This window comes from Rutidosis leptorrhynchoides, chromosome 6 (genome assembly GCF_046630445.1).
Source record: "Rutidosis leptorrhynchoides isolate AG116_Rl617_1_P2 chromosome 6, CSIRO_AGI_Rlap_v1, whole genome shotgun sequence".
Taxonomy (NCBI): Eukaryota; Viridiplantae; Streptophyta; class Magnoliopsida; order Asterales; family Asteraceae; genus Rutidosis; species Rutidosis leptorrhynchoides.
The window spans coordinates 220,744,462-220,760,440 of record NC_092338.1 but is presented as its reverse complement, the minus strand read 5'-3'; the positions used below and the strand labels follow the sequence as shown (position 1 = coordinate 220,760,440).

Here is a 15,979-nt window from a genome sequence, read left to right as displayed (position 1 = left end):
TATGTGATCACATGGGCTTGACGAGCCTCATTCGGACGGTTCGCTACCGTCGGCGGAAGAAATATATTTTCGGGTTTAGTGTATGTTCTAACACTACACAACAGGGTGCAAAACAGTTAAGTCTTGATAATTGGGTGCTCGCGAACATACTTTTAGAATGCAAATGATTAGGATAATCAACTATACAAAATCTTGTGGTTCAAAAACAACGTTTACAAACACCTATGATTTCACCAACGTTTTTCGTTGACAGTTTTCTATATGTTTCTCAGGTTCATGAATGGCTATTTGATACATGCTTCCGCGTACACTCATACTTGTTTGGGGTCAAGCATACATGCATACACTCTGATTACTTGCTTGGAGTTAAGCATACATACATACTTACGCTATTTATAGTAACCGTGATTTTCAACTAATTATGTCGCAAGTTATTTCATTTATACTTTATAACTTTTGTAAACTTAAACTTGTTGTCGAACCGTTTGGTAATTTAAACTTTGCTAGTCATGCACATTTCAAGTGAATGCGACATAATTTTGGTCAAACGCGTCTCATATAGGGACTATGACCACGTAACGAGACCTAAGTTAAAGGCGCCGTCAATGACGATTTTGTCGGGTCTCTACACAAAGGTCGTTACAAAGCCATTGTTTGAAAATAACATAAGTTACGAATGCAAAATAAAAGTTTTATGATTGAGACATCTCTAAGTAATGCAGCGGAAATCTAACACAGCAGGTCCATAACAGCAAGTCTATAACACCAAGACAGCAAGTCTAACAGCGGAAGCAACATCGTCTAAGCACCTGAGAAATACACGCTTAAAAGTTAACACAAATGTTGGTGAGCTATAGTTTGTAATCAGTAAAGTAATGTAGACCACGAGATTTCAGTGCTTCAATCAGCAGTTTAAATCAATATGAAAAGTATATGCTTAACTGTGGGCACCCGGTAACTAAACTTAACGTATGTATATCACCCCCTAAAAGTGCACTTGGCGAGTGCTTTGTCCTCGAAGTATTAAACACCCGTTGAATGCTAGCGCGACTAGCCCGAGTGGGGATGTCAAACCCTCTGGATCCATATCTAAGATTCGCGTTCACGGTTAGGAAACCAATGATTAAACATTACCGAGCTAAGGGGAATCTTTGTGCCGTTTGTAAGTTTTTTGTATGCCCGAGAGACATATTTAATTAATGTGGCTAATATGTTATGATCCAAGTCGGGTCATACCCAATAACAAGCTTGCTGACACCTTAAACGTATTTGATCTTAACGATTGATTCATTAAACAAATACGCGACACTTGGATCTTAGAAAATCGGATTTCTAAGATGTTATCACTTGAGATAAATTACTTAGATAATTTATATATTAATGAATTAATTATTTAAAGGTTTAAATAATTAAGTTGTGTTATATTTTATAAAAGGTTTATAAGATATATATATAAGTTACTAATCTATACTTAAGTTTATACAAGTTTATATATGTAAATACAAGTTTTATATATATAATTCTTGATATAAAATAAGATAGTTAGTGGCAGATTTTGGGACTCCAAGAGAGCATCTCATGCTTGCTTTTGTTGCTCCCTATATACACAACTCCAAGGGGAATGTCTACACTTGAACCAAGCACACTTTGACTCATTTTCCTTTCAAAAAAACTGCAAACAGATTGCTCCTGGCTGCTGTTTTCTGTCGTGGTCATTCAGCAGCAAAAGGGGGTTCAAAACCTTGGTTTTTCAAGTGATAATGAAGTGTCATTAAATCCTAACTAAAGTACTAGGTGTTGGTTATAAGTTTGGGGTATAATCTCTTGAAGTTTCATAGTTTTGAGACTCAATTCATCATCATCTTTTGACAAGCTGCTGTCCAGAATTTTGGGTGCAAATAAAAGGGTTTCAAGCTTGGTTAATTAGTTAGTTAAGTGTTTAAATCTTAACTAACCTAAAGGGTGGTGTTGGTGCATCAAAGGATTGGGTTTTACACTCTTGTTCATCATATTCTTGCATCAAACAACCCTCAACTAGCTTGAGGAGGTATTGAATATTTCTTATCTTCTTCTATTATTTGTAAGCATATTTTCATGACTTGAGGTCCACATGGAATTCAACTAATATGGTTTAACATATAAACTTGTTTTCTTGATCATCATGCTTCCGCTTTCATTAACTATTGTAAAATTGGTTTGTGATTATATTAACATCAAGAACATGTTATAATGTTGAATTCCATCAATGGTATCAGAGTCGAAGTCAATGAAATATGCTTCTAATATATGGTCTTTAAAACCCACCAACTTTGCATTCTATGTACATGCATGAAAGTAGAATGTAAAAATATTCGGGTTTGGGTGGGTTCATGATTTAGGCCGAATTTTAAGGGTTCCAAAAGTGGGTTTGGAACTTGCAAATTGGTCAATTTTGTTGTATGTTGTAAGTTCACAATCTAAGCCTTGACCTTGTGTTTGGTTGCATGCATGGTTGATTAATATTTATTCAATTGGTTTGTAATAATATTTATTCATTTGGCATGTAATAATTCATTTGGTTATGTAATTTATTTTATATTTGGTATGTAAAATAGAATAGGTTGTATTTTCATTTTCTAGATAAAAATGTATTAGGATACATATTTTGTAAAATGAAGATACAAGATGATGAAGACTTGAAGAACACAAGGAGCATATGGATGCAAGGTTAAGTGGGAGATTTGAAATCTCCTACTTTGTATTATTACCCCTTAACCCGGTGACATTTGTTTTCGGCTAAACAAATGTCCACCAAAATGGCTAGATTGTGAACATACTTGTTTTGCATGTGTGGTTGTTTGTTTGTTTATTGTATTGTATGTTTGGTTGATACAATTAATCACAAGATAACAACAAGCAAAACGACAATTTAATTGGTTAAATTAGACGTATTAATAACATGCAAGACGACAATTTAATTGGTTAAATTAAAAGCAACTAAAGACCTAAATAAATGGTTATTAAGAACAAGAAAAGGATCACATATATATAAAATGGTTTATATCAAGTAATTGGCAAATTACAAGACTTGAAAATGGATTTCAAATGAACCATACACTAAATGCATGTTGGTGTATGGCATAAATGTTTTCTTAAACTAGAATTAACGAAAACTTAAAATCCCTTAATCAACAAGGTAAACAAGTTAAACGCCATCCTTTTGTGAAAACACTTAGACATATTAAGAAACTCTTGACGGGATAAAGGTCACCTAACCGTCATGAGCAGACTAATATGAATAAGGTAAATTTCGCACACTAGTGGGATAAAGGTCACCTAACCATTTGTTTGTTAAATTTACATGTCTACACAAGTAGGACAACTTGATTTGGGAATCATGAACTTAGGGTCACCGAAGCATGAGGAACAAAATAGGCGTTGATGGGATTAATATGCCATGCAAAAGGATTGCATGATTCTATAACTTAAAAGTTGCAAAAGGATTGCAATTGTCATTATGACTACCTAGCTAAATCAAATGACGGGATAAAGGTCACCTAACCAAAATTTGATTTACCGTTGGATTCTAATATTTAATAAAACAAATTAAAAGGGTATTGTTTATTGAATTTAAAATCGATACTTAAAAGGACTTTGTTGAATTTTGTAGATGGCCGCTAATAACAACAACAACATGTAAAACGCACCACTTAACATGAACAACCTATCATTAAGGTCTCTCTTAGAGAAAGACAAACTCAACCATACAAACTTTATGGATTGGTTCCGCAATCTTCGGATTGTCCTCAAACAAGAGGATAAAGCGTATGTACTTGAGGACCCCATTCCCGATCAACTGGATGAGAATGATGTGGAGGCAATGGCCTCTTACGATAAGTATTGCCACAACTCCCTTCAAGTCTCATGCCTAATGCTTGGGACTATGATTCCCGAACTCCAGAAGGATTTCGAGCATCATAGTGCATACGACATGATAACGCAATTGAAGGAGATGTTCCTTCAACAAGCGCGTGTCGAGCGTTTTGAGACCGTTCGGGCGCTACATGCTTGTCGTATGGACGATACCCAATCCGTTTCATCTTATGTGCTTAAGATGAAGAGCCTTATTGATCGTGCTAACCGCCTTAACCTAAACATATCAAATGAGTTAGCCACCGATCTTATCCTTAACTCCCTATCAAAAAGGTTTGATCAATTTGTAATTAATTACAATATGAATGGGATGGATAAGAGCATAGGTGAGCTTCACGGTATGCTTAGAACGGCGGAAACTAGCATGGGTAAAAGGGCTTTACCCATGTTAGCAATCGATCAAGGTGGATCCAAAGGTAACACCTCTAAGCCAAAGGTGGCTAAGAGAAAAGGACCCGCCTATCAAGGCAAAGGGAAGGGGAAGATGGTTACCCCAACCATCAACAAGGCTAAGAAGCAAAAGGTAGCCGAGAAGATAAACCCCAAGGAAGACCCATGTTTCGGTTGCGGTGAGATGGGTCATTGGAAACGAAACTGTCCGGTCTATCTTAAGGAGTTGAAGGACAAGAGGGATGCAGGGCAAACCTCAGGTAATATATATATGGTATATATAGAGCTTAGTATTACTTCTTCTAATACATGGGTATTAGACACTGGATGTGGAACTCACATTTGCAATTTATTGCAGGGGTTCAAAAGAAGTAGCAAGCAAGCAGGAACATCAAGTCTCTTTATGGGTAATGGAGCCAAAGTGCAAGTGAAGGCTCAAGGAGACTTTGTGTTAAAGCTTCCAAGTGGTTTGGAACTTATTTACAAAGGCGTAGTGACTTTCGAAAGGCTATAAATCCTAAACCGTATATCGGATTTAGGCAAGGCCTAAATGAAATGTCATATAATCGAAACGAACTATCTGAAAATCAATTTTCTAGAAGTCCAGGAGTCTGATCAGACCCCGAAAAACAGAAAACAAGTGCTCCGGTGGGTTTCTTGGTGCTTGATGCTCATTACGGTTCTCATCCTTGATGCGTGTAAGCTTCAAGTGTACAACTCATTGATGTGTTAGCATCACTTTGACCAATATTCAACCATAAAAACACAATATGTTAAGACTAAGTAAGAATACAACTCACTTAAGAGTTTTAGAAGGATGATGAACCAAGGTTACATCATATTCTTAGTCTTAACACAAATACAAGTTCTATTTACAACTAAAGCTACAAACTTTCCTTCAATCAAACAAGTATGAACACAAACTTGATCAAATAAAGTAATGGAACCCTAAGCTAGAGAGCTTGGATCCTTTTCACACAAGTTATGAGATTACAAAGCTAGAAAGCTTGAATCTTTGGTGTTCTTGAAGATCTTGAAACATAAAGCTTAGATCTTCAAGTTACATAAAGATCATAAACACAAGTTTTGATCTTTATAACAAAATAATGAGATCATAAGTTAGAAAACTTAGATCCAACAAAAGAAATGAAGATTCAAAGCTAGAAAGCTTGAATCTTGGTTGTTCTTGGAGATCCTTGAAGCATGAAGCTAGATCTTCAAGTTACTGGAAGACCACAAACACAAGTTTGGATCTTTACCACAAAATACAAAGATTATAAGCTAAAAGATTTAGATCTAACAAAATAAGTGAAGATTCAAAGATAGGAAGCTTGTATCTTCCATGTTCTTGAAGGATTCAAATCCAAATTTGAATCTACAAGATATAACAAGATCTAAAAGCTAAAGAGCTTGATCTTCCAATGATGATGATGTCGTGAACAAGAAAGGAAGAAGAAGAAGAAGAAAATCAAGAAACTTACAAGTTTTAGAGTGAGAAAGACTAGAGAGAAAATAAGAGAACAAGTGTGTGAAAAATGAGAATGAAATCAAGTGTGAAATGTGAGGAAATGGCTTGATACTTATAGGGGTGGGGAGGCCCTTTGGCCGTCGAATTTGGGGGGACAAGGGGGGGGGGAACAAGTTGCTTTTTGATTAGTGGTGGTCTAAAGGTGGTGATTATTGTTAGGATCCCATACAACATTAAGGATAATGGTAAGCAAAAATGCTAGTATGTTGGCTCTTATAAATGGGCATTTGTCTTACATATAATTGGGTCATAGTCCACTAATAATTGGGCTAATTAAATAGTCCACTAGCTAGAGTAGGGTGAGCTAAAGTCCAACAAGGTAGAAAGTCCAACAAGACTAACTAGTATGTTCTAGTAAATTACTAACCGTAATTAAGCATCCAAAAAGCCCAAGTAATTGTTATTATAAAATAACAATTTGTATTTCGTAGTCATAATATTCCGATTATGACCAAAGTTAAACATGTACCGACAAACATAGCTCGTTTTAAACGTTAAGTGACACTAACGGTCGTAAAGGATTCCGGGGATCAAGTTAACATATAAACAAAAGTAATCCACATGTAGTAAGATCCCAGAGTATAATGTAACCTACGTACTTAATGACACGTTTTAACATATAAACGAAAGTAATCCACATGTAGTAAGATCCCAGAGTATAATATAGCTCAGTACGCTCACATTGTGAAGGCACAAAGCACAAAAGCAAGTCAAAAAAGTCAGGTCGTTACATTACCCACCTGTTAATGAAAATTTTGTCCCAAAATTTTAAGCTGAGGTAGATGGTAGAGTTGTGAAGAGGTGAGGATATTTTTGTTTCATCTGATCCTCTCGCTCCCAAGTAAACTCAGGTCCTTGTTTTGCATTTCATCGGACTCGGACGATCGGAATCTTGTTACATTTCAAGGTCTTGACCTCACGGTCCATAATTTCGACAGGTTCTTCCATGAAGTGGAGTTTGTCGTCAATCATAAGCTCCTCAAGAGGTATGACAAGTTCTGGTTCAGCAAGATATTTCTTCAGATTCGACACGTGAAAAGTGGGGTGAACTACGCTCAATTGAGTCGGAATATCCAAACGGTAAGCACCGGGTCCAACACGCTCCAAGACTTCAAAAGGACCAATATATCGCGGATTCAACTTCCCACGCTTTTCGAAATGGATTACACTATTCCAAGGTGCGACTTTTAACATAACGCGGTCGCCGATTTGAAATTCACGATCTCCACGTTTAAGGTCGGCATAGCTCTTTTGACGATCACGGGCCGTCTTGAGCCTCACTTGAATTTAGACAATCTTCTCGGTTGTTTCATAGATGAGCCCAACAGATAGGAGAACGACATTTACGGCCATACAGTGCTTCAAAAGGTGCGGCCTTAATGCTTGCTTGATAGCTGTTGTTATAAGAGAATTCGGCTAACGGCAAATGTTTTTCCCAAGCTTTCCCAAAATCAATAACACAAGCACGTAACATGTCCTCCAGGGTTTGGATCGTGCGCTCGCTCTGTTCGTCGGTTTGTGGGTGATACGCTGTACTCATATCTAGACGTGTTCCCAAGGCTTCTTGTAAAGAACCAAAATTCGGAAGCGAAACGGGCGTCTCGGTCTAAAATAATCGATAAGGGTACACCGTGTCGAGATACAACTTCCTTTATGTATAGTTGCGCGAGTTTCTCCATCGTATCAGTTTCCTTCATGGCTAGGAAGTGTGCAGATTTGGTAAGACGGTCAACGATAACCCAGATGGTATCATAACCGCCTACCATCTTCGGTAGCTTCGTGATGAAGTCTATTATTATTCCTTCCCACTTCCATTGCTGGATTTCGAGTTGTTAAAGTAAACCATACGGCTTCTGATGTTCGGCTTTGATCTTGGAACAAGTTAAACACTTTCCAACATATTCTGCAACATCCCTTTTGAGGTTTGGCTACCAATATTGAACCTTGAGGTCATGGTACATCTTACCAGCTCCTGGATGAATCGAATATCTTGACTTGTGGGCTTCATCTAGAATAAGGCTTCGTAAATCCCCATAACTAGGCACTCAAATTCTTTCGAAAAAATATCAGAGTCTAGTTTCCTTGAGCTCAAATCGAGAAACGAGAATGTTCAAGTCTCTTAAGCAATATTCTCCTCCTTGAGAGCCTCATCTTGAGCTACACGGATCTGGCTGTTGAGATTCGTCTGAATGGTGATGTTCAAGGCACGGACATGAAGAGGTACCGTTCTCTCCTTTCGGCTTAAGGCATCGGCTACAACATTTGCCTTACCAGGATGGTAACGAAGTTCACAATCATAGTTGATCAAACCAAAATCGTTAAGTGTAATTAGATTTTGGGTTTGAGTGCTTAATTTGGGAAAAAGAGTAGGTTGATTGTTTTAACTCCAATAATTGTGCGAACCCCGATTTGGAATCTGGATTCCAAGGGCGTAAAACAATCAAGTGAATTAACCTTATTCGACCGGAATCGGATAAGTTAATATCTTAGTGTGTATTAACTCGGATGGTGATCGGAGCATCGATCGGAATTAAGTTAACGACTGGAGTGACGTTGTCGCCATTGATTTTGGCAGAGTAATGTTAATCCATCCAGTGTTATCCAAATGAATGATTTCACTCGTGTATTTATAGATGTTATGGAGGGAATGATGACGTGGCACACATCCCTTTCATGGTTGTAACAAACTTTGCCAATCCCGAAGGGTGACGTGGCACCTGTCCCTTTCATGAGGAATAACAGATCCTAATGAACTTCCCTAGATTTGCGGGCTGACATGGCATGCAACTTGTTTGCATGCTTGTTCTGTGACCAAGTGGTCATTCCGGGACAGGGTGCCTACTTCGTGACAATGCATTCTGTTCCGGGACAACGTGCTTGTCCCGGGAGTGCCTTCATGTCGGTTTAGAAGACCGAGACGGTGGTATCGGTGAGTTAATTTTGGTTAAGGAATCACGGTGCTCTCAGTCTAGCCGGGTGGGTCTCGCCTAAACACTTGCCAAGTGTTTCTTCACGGTCATGATTATGATGACCGGTTTTGCGGTGCCTGGTTATGATAATCTCGACCGGTTGTGTGGTACCGGTTGCGTGTATGTCATCCAGGTTCTTAGCTTTTCCATTTGTCCGTCGTGATGGAATATCCAGGAAGACGTTAGACAGATGACGAGAAAAGGAGTTGGCAATCCGGGACGCGTAGTGCCGGGTATAGTTTTTGCCGAGATGCTTGCCTATTTTGAGATGGATCATTATTCATATCATTAGGTCCCCCCAGTTTGAAGAGGGTAGCCGGAACGGTTACCGTTGTCAAACTTCTGAGACAAGGCCACGCTTCCTGATTGGATGTGCATTTAATGCCTGTCAGCGTGAAAAGACAGTTTCTGCAGACGCGCCTCCTTTTTATGATTTTTTCCTGTTATCGATGTCTTGGAACATTTTTGCCAGGAGAAATTTTTCCATTTTCGTCATTACTCCTTATTTTCTTGGTGGCTATAAATAGCCTTTCATTTCTCCTGAGTTTTTCGCTTTTTTACTTCCAACTGTTATATATTTCTGTTCTTCAATACTACTTTTATAAATCCTCAGCCCTCGAAAGTTGCCTTTCAATGTTATGAATAAACTATTTGCTTGCTTAATCATTGATGATGTTGTTGTTGTTGTTGATGCCCGAAGGACGGCGTTGTCGTTACTTGCTGAGCCATTTTACCCATGACATTGGTAAGCATTTGTGGTTCTCCTTTTCTATCTTCTCTTCTTGTTCTATCTTCTTGTTGTTGTTTTGTTTTGTTTCAGGCTTCGATTTGGGTCTGAAGATTTGTTTCGAATCCTTGGATTTTTCCGAACGTGTTTCGCTTTTAACTCGGATAGATTGGAAACAACCGGACGTCGGTGGTCGTTCGATGCATCTTACATCATCTGACTGGTCTCCGGGTTGTTCGATCTTCTGGGCTCGAGGAACACGATTCGTTCGCGCTCGAATAACGATGTGCTATGCACATCCCTTGCGAACGAGAGTTGTTTCTTGTGCTTCCCGTTGATTTTGAGACTGGAATTACAACCCTTGGTGCCGTCGGACGCTCGCCTGTCTTGCGATCTTCCTAATACCAGCCGGGCCATGTTGGTGATTGCTCGTTAGGGAGCTTTTGATTTCTTTCAACATCTGTGCACACTTTTCTTCTTTTTCAGGGAGATCTTGGACAGACCAGATGCTAGAGTTTCCTTTTATTTTTATGAGACTTGATATCTTTGTGCTGAAAGCCATAGGTTGTTAGGGTTTTCAACTTTTGCGCGTGTAACTTCATGTTTAGCAACGAAATAAATTGTGTTTGTCTTCTGTCTTGATGTAAACGTTTATACGGTATATTGGTGACATATACATTTTTATATTTCTATCTTTACACCTGTGTACTCTGTCTTGAAGGGATCTTTTGCAACTGCAATTGGGGAGTTACCTGTGAATCCCCTTTAACTTTTTGCTTTTGTTTATTCGCGCGAAATGAACAAAAAACCCGTTGTGATTCGCTCGCGGTTTTTATGGTACCGGGTGACCTTTGTATGTTTAGTCAAAGATTTAGCCGAGGGCAAACCTGACTGTGCTGGGGGGAGTTAGTTTGTTTAATCGTTCTCCAAGTTTGATGTTATGTTGTTCACATAGATATCCACCCTTAGGGGTTCTTCTCGGATACGTTGAGATCGGTTTCTGCCCCATTTGTTGACGAGGCTCGAGCTGGTTCGGTCCGAGCTCTTGCGACTTGTAACATTTGCGTGGTCGGTTTTTAACCATAAAGGGAGGCTTATTTCTCTGGGACCTCAGTTTCCGCTTACCTTGAAAAGGTGTGCTGTCCCGTCGCCCGTGACTGGACCATTGGTTTTGCTTCTGTTACTGCCGGTGCATCCGACACATTTTCTCTTTTATAGAGGCATTATCTTTAATCTGACCTTGCTTTCAGGCCAGGGACAGCATGTAGGGTTAAAGCGAATACCCTCTAGGAAGTGCCTATGGCATGGGCAGCAGTGAATACCCAGTTTACTAAACGGAATCCGTACGTCAGCCGACCAGTTTTCAGGACATAAGTTCGTTGTTTTACCGGGCAGTTGCCTTACATCTGGGATATGTATTTCGGATGCCATTTTTGTAAGTTATCTCGTGGTAGTTGTGTAGTTCTGTCGAGATTTGTAACGAATCACGTACAGTTGTTAATGAAATGTTAATTTCATGCGTTTTGTGTAAATTTTTCTTGAGTTGAACTAGTTCATGTCTTCGTATGTATGCCTAGAAATACATTTGTGTTAGTTTGGGAGTGTACACCGTGCAGTCATGCGTGTTTATGCCATCTACTCATTGGCCGTTTATCAGTATAAACTTGTACCGACAAGGGCTAGGCAGTCACCTCTTAAGGGGGTACAAAACGTGCATGGGACTTATGTGGATGTCGGAATCCATTTCGCCGCTGGCCGTTTATAGTTGTGTAGACATTGTTGTGAATAACATAATGACAAAGTTATTGCAAATGGTAAAAAGCTTTTTATTAATTCCTTGAAAAGGAAAAAAACATACATCAGTTCTTTTATTACAAGAAAAAAAGATAAAAATCAAGATAACCGTGAATTGAGGTGATCAAATTCAATCACGGCATCTATCGAAACCTCAGTTACTTCATTTGGCCACTTTCATTTTTCTTAACCGCTATCTTGTCTCGGTTGGAACTTTCACGACTTTCGGTCCTCGAACATTTGAGTGTCGAACTATGGGGTTTAGCCGTTCCGCGCATGCACTAAAAGATTTCTCCCACTCTGACCGGCGACGTCGGCTGGCAATCGCCTTATCTGCCTTATGAAGCATGTCTGAACTTCTGTTACCGGAATGTGCCGTCGGGGAGAAAAAGGTCAGTCTTTTAAGAACAGAAACACGCTCTTCCTCCATGACATGGGGTGTTCTCCATGACAGGTCATCTTGCCTGTTTTGAATGGCTTCGTTACCGGGAAAAGGGTGTCGGGTGGATTGAACCATTACCACGCCTTGCCGGGTTAGAAACTTGAGTATACCGTGAGCAGTAGACGCTATGGCGCCGAACTTTTTGAAAAACTGCCTTCCTAGTATTACGTTCATTGCGGTCACAGATTTGATGACACAGAAGTCGATTACTTCGCTGCGAAGGTAGGGTCGAGTGCCCACCGTGACCGTTGCCTTGAGCCTTCCAATTGTTTCTTCTGCGTGACCAGAGATTCCGGAGATGATGGCATTAGATTGTCTCATCTTCCTCCCTACACACTTTGGGAGCCGGGAAAGGCAATGAGTGTATAACACTCCGACTTCGCTTTCTGTATCGGTGTACGTTTCCTTCACCGGGAATCCATCTATCAGTCCGGTAATGACTACCGCTTCATTCCACGAGTACCACGTTGGTATTCTCGGGAAAGTGATGGTAGCGTATTTCCAGGAATTCTGTGGGGCAAACTCGTCCTTCTGAACATTGATCATGTTGATAACAACTTTATCTTTAGCTTTCTCTCGCTTCTTCCCGTCTTCCTTCTGCCAACTGAATGTTTTGTTGGGGTCAGCCTTTTTAAATTTCCTTCCCGACAGCAAGTGGTTGAGTTCATCTACTTTAATCTTTGCGATGATTTCACGTATCAGCGCCTTACACTCATCTGTGTCATGGCCATTGTCTTCATGGAACTCGCAATACTTGTCTGACTTTTGACCGTCACGTTTTTCCAGCGATGCCAACGGAGTAAACTTTGCCTTCACGGGCTCTGGTAACAGTATCTCCCTTTGAGTTTTGGAGAGGCTATCGATTAGGGACCCTTTATCGTACGGCTTCCGGCTGCCTTTGTCATGCTGATGGCTGTCATGACTTTTGCTGTGGCTGTTGTGATGTTTGCTGTGGCTTTCGCTGCGCCTACTACTGTCGTGGCAGTGCCTGCTGTCGCTTCTTCTCTCTTCTTCTCTTTTCCTCTCTTCTCTATGATACCCGGCCTGTCTCTCCCTTCCCGAGTGTTGGTATTGCCTAGCTACCGTTGCGGCATCTGTAAATGTACCCGGGATGTTCCAATGGAGTTTCGAGACAAGTGACGGGTGTGCGTCTTTGTCCAGGCATGTGATAAATCCAGAAATCTGTTGTGTTTCCGGGAGTCCTGGGATTTTCTGACATTCCAGCATGTACCTTGTGATGAAGCTTTCGATCTTCTCTCCCTGATACATTGGGATTTCGTGAGCATACAAGTGCGTATACGTGTGTCGGCGGAGGTTCTGATATTGCATGAGGAACTTTTCTCGCAAGTCCGCGAAGCAAGTGATTCGATTAGGTGGTAACTTTGCAAACCACTCCCTGGCAGCCGAATTTAGCACCGTTGGAAAGAGATGACACGCTACCTCGTCATTCCAATGCTGAGTTTTCATGGCACCCTCGAAGATTTGCAGGAAATCATCCGGGTCTGTAGTGCCGTTATACACCCCCAAAGTGACCGGTATGACGATGTTGGCAGGAAGTGTGCAGCTGGCAATTCGTTCGCATAACTTCTGGCTAGTAGCCGACTTTCATTGCCCATCCTAATCCATCTGGATGAAGTCCATATCGATTACAAACGATTCACAATAGTTGATTACATCGCGAGGTACTTGACCTATATATGATATATTTTACAAACATTGCATTCGTTTTTTTCAAAAGACAATCTTTCTTTACATCGACAATTGACAGGCATGCATAACATTTCATAATATCTACTATCCAACTATAATTGACTTAATAATAATCTTGATGAACTCAATGACTCGAATGCAACTTCTTTCAAAATATGTCATGAATGACTCCAAGTAATATCCTTAAGATGAGCTAATGCACAGCGGAGGATTTCTTTCATACCTGAGAATAAGCATGCTTTCAAGTGTCAACCATAAGGTTGGTGAGTTCATTAGTTTAACATAAATAATCATTTCCATCATTTTAATAGACCACAAGATTTTCATTTTCAGTTCTCATAAATATACGTCCCATGCATAGAGACAAAAATATCATTCATATGGATTGAACACCTGGTAACCGACATTAACAAGATGCATATAAGAATATCCCCTATCATTCTGGGAAATTCTTCGGACATGATATAAAACAACATCGAAGTACTAAAGCATCCGGTACTCTGGATGGGGTTCGTTAGGCCCAATAAATCTATCTTTAGGATTCGCGTCAATTAGTAGATCAGTTTACTAATTCTTAGGTTACCAAGCAAAAGGGGCATATTCGTCTTCGATCATTCAACCATATAATGTAGTTTCGATTACTTGTGTCTATTTCGTAAAATATTTATAAAAGTAGCGCATGTATTCTCAGTCCCAAAAATATATATTGCAAAAGCATTTAAAAAGGGAGCAAATGAAACTCACCTAATGTATTTTGTAGTAAAAATACATATGACCATATTGAACGATGCAGGGTTGACCTCGGATTCACGAACCTATATCATTTGTATATCTATATTAAAACATATAATTGTAATCGAATAATTATATTATTATTATTGATGTAATTTATATATAGTAGATTAATAAGTTTCATTATGTGTATTTCTATTTTTATATGTAGATATATTAATATAGTTAAGTTATGTGTATTAAGTATATATTTATATATATATTCTTTATTTTTATGCTTATAACTTTAGTAATGTCATTAAAACTTTTATTTTCGTAATCGTAGTTATTTTAATGATAATGATATAGATAATACTGATAACAGTAATAATGATAGTTTTAGTAAAAAAAATAATACTTACGTTGATGATTATAATAATACTAAAAATTATAAGATGTTACAAGTACTAATATTAATGAAGAAATTTGTATTATTTTCATAATATTAATATTAATCTAATCATAGTGATAATAAAAATTCCTATATAACTAATACTAATAATTCCAAAATTTTAACTAAAATACTTTTATTGATTTTGATAACAATAATAATAATAACAATATTATATAATGAATATATATAATAATAACAATTTTTAATCTTAATCATAATAATAATTGTAATAGTACTCATTTTATTAGTAATATCTTAGTTAATAATAATGATAAATGATAACTAATACATATTAGTAATACTAATAATAATAATGATTAAAACATTTAGTACTAATAACAAAAATTAATAATAACAAAAATAATATCAATAATAATAATAATAATAATAATAATAATAATAATAATAATAATAATAATAATAATAATAATAATAATAATAATAATAATAATAGTAATAATTATAATTGCTACCTCTCTACAAGACCTCCAAAAAGAAAATGGCAGAGGCAAGGCTCGAACCCTCGACCACTTGAACACCCGACACTTCCCTAACCGTTCCTCCATTAGTATATTTCTGATTTGTGTTAAAACATAATTATATTTAAACTTTTATAAAATGTTTCTTTCTTCTTCTTTTGATGGAGCAGTCGACCAAAGAAGAACAAATTGAATCAAACATAAAAAGAAAAAAATTTAAATACTTAAATTATCAAGATGCTTCAATAAAAACCCAAAATATTTGGTGATAGTTGATTGAGATTAACAGATAACGAAAGAAGAAGAAAAAATATATATAAATAAATAACTAAATAAAACCGCTGTAATAATCGGTGAAGAACTCAAATGCAAAAATCAAATTTTAAAACGTTTTAGATTAAACTTACAACATGAAAAAGATTCTTAATCACTTCTATAAACTTTCTATAACTCCAATTTATTCTAAAACATCAAAACCAGGTGGAATTTTAATCAAGAACAAGGTTTGACTTTTTGAATACGAAAGTTTGACTCGAAAATTTGGTTTCAATTCGAAGAATTGAAATCTAAAACTTTCCAGATAGTTTGAGTTGAAGATTTTAAACAACATTGCATTATTAGTTTTTGTAATAGATTGCAAAAATCGAATTTGTGGAAAATCAACCAAGAACAGGGAAACAGTTCTGTTTTCGTTTAAAAACTTTTCTGTTTTAATTCACGAGTAATACCAAATATCATATAATGTATAGGGTTGGTTGATGCTGTATCAAAAGTTGATTGATCGTGTTTTTATCTTGGATTAGTTGGACAAAATCCCACGAGCAAACAGAAATCAGAAGAAAAAAATAAGTGATAAAGACAGT

General features: G+C 37.7%; 1 protein-coding gene across 1 annotated transcript; it reads right to left on the bottom strand.

Moving 5' to 3' along the window:
• Positions 1–11,513: 11,513 nt before the first annotated feature.
• On the bottom strand, positions 11,514–13,229 carry LOC139854402 (uncharacterized). The gene has a single exon (XM_071843707.1). It carries the CDS (start codon positions 13,227–13,229, stop codon positions 11,514–11,516), a length of 1,716 nt encoding a protein of 571 aa, XP_071699808.1.
• Positions 13,230–15,979: the final 2,750 nt, after the last annotated feature.

Excerpts from the sequence above, each read along its gene's own strand:
- LOC139854402 (XM_071843707.1), bottom strand. The coding sequence starts at position 13,229 with ATGAAAACTCAGCATTGGAATGACGAGGTAGCGTGTCATCTCTTTCCA.